Source organism: Callithrix jacchus, chromosome 16 (assembly GCF_049354715.1).
Source record: "Callithrix jacchus isolate 240 chromosome 16, calJac240_pri, whole genome shotgun sequence".
In the NCBI taxonomy this organism is placed as follows: domain Eukaryota; kingdom Metazoa; phylum Chordata; class Mammalia; order Primates; family Cebidae; genus Callithrix; species Callithrix jacchus.
The window spans coordinates 98642501-98653186 of NC_133517.1; the positions used below are offsets into that span (position 1 = coordinate 98642501).

The window sequence follows — 10686 nt, forward strand, 5'->3', positions numbered from 1 at the left end:
GTAAGACTGCCAACTGATCAATAAATGTGTGTGTTCTGATGCTCCAGTGACCAGCTGTTCCCACATCTCTCTCCCTCCCCTTGGGCCTCCTTATTCCCTGAGACACAACAATATTGAAACTGGCCATTTAATAACCCTACAATGGCCTGTAACTGATCAAGTGAGAGGAAGCATCACATAATCCTTCCCTTAAATCAAAAGCTAGAAATGATTAAGCTTCGTGATGAAGGCATGTCAAAAGCCAAGATAGGCTGAAAGGTAGGCCTTCTGCACCAAACAGTTAGCCAAGTTGTGAATGCAAAAGAAAAAAGTTTTTGAAGGAAATTTAAAGTGCTACTCCAGTGAATGAACAAGAAAGCAAAACAACCTTATCACTGTTATAGAGGAAGTTTGAGTGGTCTGCTTAGATCAAAGCAGTCATAATATTCCCTTATGCCGAAGCCTAATCTGGAGCAAGGTCATAACTGTTTTCAATTCTATGAAGGCTGAAAGAGGTGAAGAAATGACAGAAAAAACGTTTGAAGCTATCAGAGGTTGGTTCATGAGGTTTAAGGAAAGAAGCCGTCTTCGTATCATTAAAATACAAAATGAAGCAGCAAGTGTTGACATAAAGCTGCAGCAAGTTGTCCAGAACGTCTAGCTAAGATCACTGATGAACGTGGCTACACTAAAATACAGATTTTCAATGTAGACAAAACCAGCTTCTATCAGAAGAAGACACCATCTAGGTCTTCCATGGCTAAAGAGAAAAAGTTAATGTCTGACTTCAAAGCTTCAAAGGACAGGCTGAGTCTCTTGTGAGGGGCTAATGCAGCTGGTCACTTTAATTTGAAGCCAATGCTCATTAACCATTCTGAAAACCCTAGGGCCCTTAAGAGTTGTGCTAAATCTACTCTGCCTGTACTGTCTATGGAACAACTAAGCCTGGGTGACAACACAACTGTTCACGGCATCGGTTACCGGATATTTTAAACCGCTGTTGAAACCTACTGACAAGAAAAAAGATTTCTTCCAAAATATTACTGCTTATTGACAATGCACTTAGTCCCCCAAGAGCTCTTATGGAGATGTACAAGGAGATGAATATTGTTTTCATGCCTGCTAACACAGCATCCTTTCTGCAGCCCAGGGATCAATGAGTAATTTTGACTTTCGTGTCTTATTATTTAAGACATACATTTTGTAAGGCTATAGCTCTCATAGATAGGGATTCTGCTAATGGATCTTAGTAAATTGAAAACTTTCTGATTTTCTTGATGTCATTAAGAACTTTTGTGATTCATGAGAGGCCGCCAAAATATCCACATTAACAGGAGTTTGGAAGAAGTCTGTTCTAACCCTCCTGGATGATTTTGAAAGGTTCAAGACTTCAGAGAAGGCAGTAACTGCAGATGTGATGGAAATAGGAAAAGAACTAGAATTAGAAGTGGAGCCTGAAGGGACTGAATTGCTACAACTTCATGATCAAACTTGAATGGATGAGTAGTTGCTTTTCATAAAAGAGCAAAGAAAGTGGTTTCTTGAAGTGGAACCTACTCTCAGTGAAGATGCTAGGAACATTATTGAAATGACAACAAAAGATTTAGAATATTCCAGAAACTTAGTTGATAAAGCAGCAACTGTGTTCGAGAAGATTACGTAGAGATTTTGAAAGAATTTCTACTGTGAGTCAAATGGTATCAAACAGCATTGCATGCTACAAAGGAATCTTTCATAAGAGTTCATCGATGTGGCAAACTTCATTATCGTCTTAGCTTACGAAGTGGCCACAGCCACCCCAACCTTCAGCAACCACCACCCTGACCAGTCAGCAGCCACCAACACTGAGGCAAGGCCCTCTAACTAGCAAAAAGATTAGGGCTCACTACAGGCTCAAATGATCATTAGCATTTTTAGCAATAAAGTATTTTAAGTTAAGGTGTGTACATTTTTTAGATACAATGCTATTGCATATTAATAAACTACAGTATAGTGCAAATATAACTTTTATGTACACTGAGAAACCAAAAATTTAGTGTGACTTGCTTTACTGAGAGATTAGCTTTATTGTAATGTGCTCTGGAACCAAACCCATGATATCTCCAAGGCACGCCTGGACAAAGAAGTACATTGCTACTTTACTAAAGAAAAAAAAAAAGGAAAAAAACGTAGAAGCAACTTGAAATGACCTTAGAGAAATGAATATTATGGTAGATCAGTTTAAAATAACATGAAAACATTAAAATGATTATAAGAAAGTATGTAATAACCTCAAGTGTGCTTCAGAAAGTTGCATTCATTCAACAAATATTCACTAGAACTGGACAGGGCTTCTTCCTGTAAGAAGCTCATTCCCTAGGTGAGGAGATAAGGTGAAGATTGAGAAAGGCTCCTTGAGGATAGGTCTCTGTCTTGTCATCTCTCCAGTAGCTAGAGCAGTGGCTGACGCACAGCAAACATTCAATAAGTATTTGTTGGCTGGCTAGCAAGGATAACGCCACATACACAAAAAACTTAATTCCAGGTGACATATAACTTAAAGATATCTTATTTAACAAAAACTCTATGAAAGCTTTGGAACATTAGATGCAGAAGAAATCATTGAGACCAACAGGGAGAGAAGCAAAGTACATCAAAGTAGATGATGCATCCTTGTTTACCTTCACCCTAAAAGGAAAACCAGAAGGAGAGATGGGGGTTAGAGGGGAATGGAGCTAAGGTAGCACTTCAGCTGCTAGAGTGTGCTCCGGTGCTTGAGTCACCATGTGGGCAGACCATCAGACCACTGGGCATTGCCAAGAGTGACACCATGGGTGATAGCAGCTGGCCTTAGGTGGCTGCCATGTCAGAGGCCCGAGTCCACCTATACTCTGAGGCCAGGCTGGCTGACCCCAGACCTAAAACTGCAGGTGGGGAATAGTCACTAGAGTCTTGTTTTCTTGTATGTTCCAGTGGGGCAGTCCTGGACTGGATGAGAAATTTCTGCTTGCAAATGTATGTCAATTATGTTGATTTTATAATTATGTCAGTTCTGCAGATCTATGTTCTTTTTGGAATAATTCAGAATGTAAGTGTGGTGTACAAATTTTCTAAAACTGCTAAATGTACATTTTAAGGGTGACTAAATTTACTTTGAAAAACTAACATATGAACATAATTTTACAAACAATATTTAGCTATTATAAATAACCTTACTTCAAAATCAGTGTTGTCTTCTTTTCCTATTACAGGTATCATCTTTTATCAGGAATTCCTTGGTGCTGCTTTTCTCGCTGTATTTATATATCTTTTTGGGTGAGTAAATGTCTCAAAGGTAAAGTATGTGAAATTCCATTACTTTTATGTAGGATTTTTGGCATTGCACCTGGGGTATGGAAAATAATATAAGAAACATCAGTTTCCTGAGTTCCTAAAAGAAACATATTTTTTAACTTAGGATCCTATGCAGGGCTTGATGGCTTTGGCTTTGTGATTTAGGTATCCCTCCGAAGTTCTGAAACATTGGGAATTTTCAATTCCAAGACAAAGACAAGATATATCCACTGGCCCTTGTTACTCCACGACCTTTCTGTACTGTATCAGCCCTACTTCGCCCTTGGGAACCCCTAGATTAGATCTAAATTAGAGAACCATGATCCTCTAGGGTCACCCAAAATAGAAGGCAGGTAGATCCCTGGCTTTAGTCATGACGACATCAGGTTGGTAGCATCCCTTTCTTGTGTCAGAGTGTGCAGCTTGAACTCTCCCCAGAGATTTGGTGGGCATCAGTGCACCACTGCAGTGAGCAGAACTTTGACAATATACAGTGTATAGGAGCTTCCATGACTCCATGAGGCACTTCATTAAATGCTTAGCTGCTTCTTGGTCTGGTAGTCAGCATGATCACGGTTATACAAAATTGAGCCTAGGCTATTTTCAGTGTAGGAAACCATCTAGCTTGAAAATTCAATTTCATAAGATTTTTGAGCAAGGCCAAACTTCTGAGGTCTGGAAATTATGACTACTGTAACAGCCAAGGACAACTAGATTTCTTAGAAAATTAAAGAATAAATTATTTCTTCACTTGTGTCACATACCAGAAATGGATCTGGGCGTGCATGGGTAGAAAATGAGACAGGGTGTCTACCCAAAGGGTTTTGAGCCTCAATTAGCCCCCAGATGGTGAAAACCTGGGACAGAGATCTATTGGAATCTGCCCAAGTCTTGGTTCTGAGTACAAATACTGGCTGTGCTAATTAAGACAAGTACTAGGAAGCTTACCATGAGAAACTGGATGAACAAAACCAATGGGATTTATGTCATCATGTAGAATATGGAACTCAGTTATTTAATACCATGGGTCTGTTTCAGTGTTCTTGTATTCTTTATTAATATTATCCTTACAGGTGTTTTCTGTCATTCCTTGGTGTGTTTTTGGTCACAAGAAACCGAGAAAAGGAACATCTGCAACAGTCTTATATTGATTTTGGAAATATTCCTGGTAAAACCATATATACTTTATAGCGGAAAATTTGATCCTTATAAATGAATAATTGTTGGTATTATTTTGGGTGGTGAGTTAATATAAAACATAATTCTTACCCTCAAAAAATGTACATTTAATAATGAAACCAAAGGTGATATTTTAAGTGTAAATGTTACTAATAATTTATTGAATGTCAGTTTTGCCCAGAACTGGGGAATTAAAGGAACTGACCATGTTTTCTTGATTTTGGGGATTTCCTTTTTGGGTTTCCTTAAATTGGAAAAGGGTAGAGAAAAGAGTAGCAATGGCTACCAGCACAGACCCCTGCTGCTTGGAGTGCCTTGAAGGAACACCCAAGAACAGAAGAGTAGGCAGCTAAGGAACATGTCCTGGGGAAGCCTGGGGTGGCTTGTACACTGTGGCTCAGGACAGTCACCAGAACGCAAGTAGCTTCTTCCGCCTTCCTCACCCCGCCTACCCAGAGAGCATACATTCCCTTTCTCACTCTCACTGAGAAATAACTCGCCTAGTCAGGTAGACGACAGAAGCCAAGTCCCGGACAAAGGAAACCGTCTGCCCTGTCGCCTCCTCCCTTGCCAGCCCACCCCCAGCACTCTCCAGCTTACTGGGGATGTGCGCAGACCTATAGGTTTCTAGGCAGGAGTGGAGATAGTCTCACAGCTTTCTCCACTGTTCTGTTAGCATCATGCCTGTGAAGCAAAAACTAGGAATTCCTCATCCCTAAGACTGAGAAATATGGCCCCATGCAATGAATTCTGTGTTCTCTTTGCCATCCGAGCTCTCTTATCTGCCAGAAGCAGTCAATGAAAGGATTGGCATCAGTGGCAAGGGGGCATGTGATAGAAGCCTTGTATGGTTAGAGGTTCTTTGGTAGGAAATAAAGTATGATTTTTTTTTTTTTTTGATGGAGTCTTGCTCTGTCACCCAGGCAGGAGTGCAGTGGCACAATCTCAACTCACTGCAGCCTTCCCCTCCCAGGTTCAAGCAATTCTTGTGTCTCAACCTCGCGAGTAGCTGGGATTACAGGTGTGCCACCACCATACCTGGCTAATTTTTGTATTTTTAGCAGAGATGGGTTTTCACCATGTTGGCCAGGCTGGTCTCAAACTCCTGACTTCAAGTGATTTGCCTGCCCTGGCATCCCAATGTGCTGGGGTCATAGGCATGAGCCACCATGCCCAGCCTGATTATTTTTAACTCTATTTTTTTATTTCTCAAAGCCCAGTGCATAGGCTCAGTAGCAGCCCTAGAAGCCACTATCACAGGCTATTTTTCTATTATATTATATGCATTCGACATGGAAAAGAGGACCCAACCCCAGGAAGAAAGGCTTGGAGATGAGTGAATGCTTCATGGGAATCTCTAAGCTAACCCCATCTGATTTCCATGCCCAGCATGTAGATCCTGTGGGGTGGGGCAGTGGCTCTGACATGGACAGCTTTTTTATCATGTAGCTAGAGACACTGTGCTCCAGGCGCCTTTTCTTCCTTGACATTCATCTCTTATGTTTAGAGCGTGCCCACATAGTATAAAAGAGAGGCGATAAAATGTGGCCTAGATTGAGAGGAAATTATTAAGACTGATTTTTCTGTAAGACCTCAAAAGATTATGATTATTTTCTCCACAGGGAAACAAATGTTGGACAAAATACAACCAGATTCCAATAGCTTATCCTATGGAACTTTGCCTGATGGAAGTGACTCAACGAAGAGCCAAAGTGGAGAGAAGAAAGAGGTCTAAAATGCCGAGAGGGATGGCTGTTGGCCTGTTATTTGATACCACCTTTTTAAAAAATTGCACATGTTCAATTGATGTCAGCAGCTCTTTTATAAGCTGGCATGTGCTAGCATTCGTTTCAGTCCTTTCCCCACCTTAGCATCTATGGACAATCGGCGACTTCCTAAGCTCTGACAGTCTAATGTTTCCATGGAATGTGATTTGAAGTGTTCCCCACACCCTGCACCTCTCCCTAGTGATTATCTAACCAGCTATACCTTAATCAGAGCCCGACAGCTCCAGCAGGCATGTTGCACAGAAATGTACGTTTGCATTTTGGCCATAGGTTGCATAGATGCCTTCTCCCACGGGGAGTGTCAATTGCTTCACTTTAAGAAAAGACATTTTAGCCCATAACCTGACTCCCAAAAGAAAGATTTGAGAGTGCTCATTTTTTTCTAAGACAGCATTTATAAGCCTCCCTATAAAAATCTCACCTTTCTAGTCCTACATTAGAATGGCAAGTCATCTTTTCTGAAAACTCGTGGTATCAAAGTCCTCCTTTGAAAATTAAGGGTCTCTTTAAATTAGAATTTACAAATTGTGATGATGCATGCCTAAATTTAAAGACCTTGACTGGTGGGCTTTTTAAATATAAGAAAGAGGAAGTTTAAGAAGTAGGGCTGTGCTTGCTTCGGTAGTCCATGTATTAAAATAGGAACAATGCAGGGAAGATTAGCACAGCCCCTCACAAGGCTTACCATAAATGCATGAAGCATTAGAGAAACAAAGTAGGCCCCATGTTTGTTTATGTTTTAATAAAAATATAGAATGGTGATGTTTTCTTTAGCTGTATGATTCTATTATACTTGAAACTGAAGAAAAATTGAATGTCCTATGCCTTTATTTGTTTTTATAGATCTTACAATTCATCAAGTGGGTTTATATGTTGTATTCTCCATACAAGTCTCAAAAATCACATTTAAATTCTTAGTGATACTTCCACTACACATCATTTCTTCCCAAAGGCATTATCTCAAGCTTTGTAAATTATTCTAGATAAAAGGAGAGTTGTGATTAGAGAACTGAATTTCAGCCATTGAAATCTGTAGACATAGAACACAACCTAGTAGTCAAACCTGAGCCTCAAGAGGAAGCCCAAGTGCTCCTGTGCCCTGAATGGCTTTTCCACTCCAGTTCATCACAGATCTCCTGAGACACATTTACAGATAGAATCCATAATATCTGTTATTTATGATCTACCTAATATTTAGAGGAGAAGAAAAGAGGTAGCCTTCATTGTAGCCAACATGAAACAATGAGCCCAATTCTTACTGATGTTTCAAAGCCTATGACATGTCTGTCCAATATCATTCCAACCAATGGTCTTGCATTTAACTAGGTTGTTTAACTTGGTGGTATTGAGACTGTAACCTTAATGGCTCAGGTCTTTTAGCTTTGTTCTTTGTCATAATCTGCACTCCTGACCAGACTAACCAAACCTGGCAGCAAAGGAAAGAGATTTCAACTGATCACCAACATAGAAAAATACCCCAAAACCCAGGTCTGGCTCCTAAACTCTGGGTAATAAATCCTACCATTGCAGAAAGTATCCCATGCATTCAGATAAAGCACTCATAATTTATGGCATATTTTACTGAATAGGTCCAGCATATCGGTACTACAAGGCTCAGCCGAGGAATGTGTCTGGTGCCTTAAACTACAGGTTTCTGGTGACTCTTGAAACTGGTTTCAAAGATTGGGAAAACAATTAGAGTGAAGAGTTTTGCTTCAGGTAGAACTGCATTCACAGCTAGAGTGCATGAGGTTTTCAGCATTGTAGAATTTCATACAGGCACAAGCATAACACCAGTACTTCAGCGGCCGCCAACAGTTGCATCTATTAAACGTTTTGAGAAATGACATTGACTTATGCACATTTAAGCAATCAACAATATTTTAGAAGTCCAGGCAACATATAAAATATATTCAGACCTAGTTTTACTTTCCATATTGCTCCTCCAAAGTAAGGTAAATAGGAGTTTTAGTTGTACTGGCTTGTAAGATTTTTTAAATTACACAGTGCATGACCAAACTAAAGCCAACTCAGTCCTTCCCTTGGCATCGTGAGTTGAGGATCTGTAGCCAACAGTTAGCTCATCTGACTATTTGTCTAGATCAAGGGTCGGCAAAGTTTTCAGTAAAGACCCACAAGTACATATTTTAGAGTTTGTGCTGTCTGTCCCAACAGACAGACATGGTGTCTGTCCCAACTACCTAACTCTGCCATTGTAGAATGAAAGCAGCTGTAGACAAGATGTAAACAAAAGAGCATGGCTGTATTCCAATAAAACTTTATTAAGAGGCCAGGCACAGTATCTCATGCCTATAATCCCAACACCCTGGAAAGCCGAGACTGGCAGATCATCTGAGGTTAGGCGTTCAGGACCAACCTAGTCAACATAGTGAAACCTTATCTCTACTAAAAGTACAAAAATTAGCCGGGCATGGTCGTGGGTGCCTGGAGTCCCAGCTACTCAGGAGGCTGAGGCACGAGAATCACTTAAACCTGGGAGGTGGAGGTGACAGTGAGCCAAGATCATGCCATTGCACTCCAGCCTGGGCAACAGAGCAAGACTGTCTCAAAACAAAACAAAATAAAACCAAGCGGCCAGTCTGTGAGCTACAGTTCGCCAGCTCCTGGTCTAGACTCTTCTGCCCTTGCTATGCAGCTTCTTTCCTGTTGACTGGGCATTCAGGAAAGGAGTTTAAAAAGCGACACTCATGGCTCATGACAAATGAGATACTGTGGGAGTATGGAACCATGACTTGATATTTGTCTTCTGGTATTTTTGCTTGTATAAGTTATAAACGGAAGTGATGCGTTCGTTCTCAGGGTCCACGTTTCTCTCTTTTGAAGGTACTGGTTCTTTTGTGAACACCAATAACTACCTTGGAAGAGCCTCTCCAATCCCACATTCCAAGTCGATAATAGCTTTGGAAATGAGTAACAATGACCTCTCATATAGTAGATTAAAGCAGAGGCCTTTACCATCTGATTGTTTTTTGGCTTAAATGTTTGCTTGCCCTGTAACTAGAATGCTTTCCTTACCTGAATCACTTGAAAACAAACACAATAAAAAAATTTCTCAAGCAGTGACCCAGAATGTATTCTTCCCCCTCCTCAATACTCTACACACTCCTAGAGATTCTGTTCTGTGGCAACATAAGAAAGGAAAAGACAGATTTCACAGATGAGTGTCATTTCAGTGCTATGAAAGAGTAATGGTGATAATGTGTAAGTTTGGCTCGGAAGGACGCAGGTGTAATGGTGGACATGACTTAAGTGGATAGAAATGTCGAGCCAAGTTCCCTAAGCCAAGAACCCTCTTTGTGCTCCTGTTTCCAAGGATGCAGCTCATCCAGGAATGGTGAGTGTACATACTCAGCCATGCTGAAGGCTGCCTCAGTGCTTGCCAATTTAACAGTGATATGATGGACAAAAACATGAACCTTCCCCACACTCTTCCAGACTGCTTTACTTAAACTCTGTAGCTGGTTATAGAGGTGATCTTTGCACAGGGCAGCTGCAAAGCTAATGCACATGTTTGGCACCAGTGAATGTGAGTCCTTTAGTGAGGTTGCTAGATAAACACCACACATTTTGAACTATTAGAACAAAATCTCAAAATTGAACCCAACATGATTGTGTGGGGAATTTAGAGGCTGCTTCTAATCGTTAGACTCATCAACAGTCTGGCTCTTATTATGACCATCTTGAAGTAAAAAAATAAAATAGAATTCCACACATACACAGTTTTAATGCAAATATAGACCAGTCTTGGGCTATTAAACCTAGCATTTTAGCAATTGTGGTAAATGCAGGGAAGAGCCTTCCCACCCAGGAATTTTTGAGTCTGTTCCCTTTCTCACCAGCCTCAGGGTACCACACAACATGATGTCCGGTGCCAGGAAAGCAAATCAGTTACAGGAGCTGTGGTCCATCCAAGGCAGCTTTTCATTTTTTTCTTGAGAGGGAGGAAACTCCTCCTTTAATGCTGGTCCTTATTGAGAGTTAATGAGTCCCAACCACAATGTAAAAGAGGAATATCAATCCCAATATCAAATAAATGTGGTGTTTCAGGGTGCACCCTGCTGAGCCAGGCACTGCCAAGAGTTTCTCAGAGTTCCAGGCAAGATGTAAGATAGTCTCCATGTTCCAGGAAAGAATCGCCTTCCCAGGGAGCTGGCAACTGCATAGCCAAGAAGGAGCCCTCCATTCCTGGTGGGACCAGCACGCATGGACTAAAGCCACTTTGCACATTTGAGCTGCTGCTATCCAAACACAAGCCAGTCCGTCCAGTGTGCATGCATCCCACTTTCTGAGCCTTTCCTTCATGGTTCTTATTTGAAAACCAACCTCAGAAATGTTCTGAGGCTTGGGCTTTACTCCGTCTATCCAAAGCACCTCACCTAAACGTTCTAAACACTGTACCTGAACAAGG

The 10686-nt window shown here is 41.0% G+C and overlaps 1 protein-coding gene across 3 annotated transcripts in view; it reads left to right on the top strand.

Annotated features, from left to right (window-relative positions):
- The window catches only part of NIPAL2 (NIPA like domain containing 2), a 101461-nt gene extending 92124 nt beyond the window's left edge, over positions 1-9337 (top strand). For 2 of the 3 annotated variants that reach the window (XM_035277617.3, XM_035277618.3), the window contains 3 exons: positions 3210-3273; positions 4365-4459; positions 6093-9337. In XM_035277617.3, coding sequence (XP_035133508.2) covers positions 3210-3273; positions 4365-4459; positions 6093-6205 — 272 coding nt within the window. In that variant the 3' untranslated portion in view covers positions 6206-9337. The remainder of the gene's footprint in view (positions 1-3209; positions 3274-4364; positions 4460-6092) is intronic. The other variant, XM_035277619.3, reaches the window with a different exon arrangement.
- The last annotated feature ends 1349 nt before the right edge of the window (positions 9338-10686 follow it).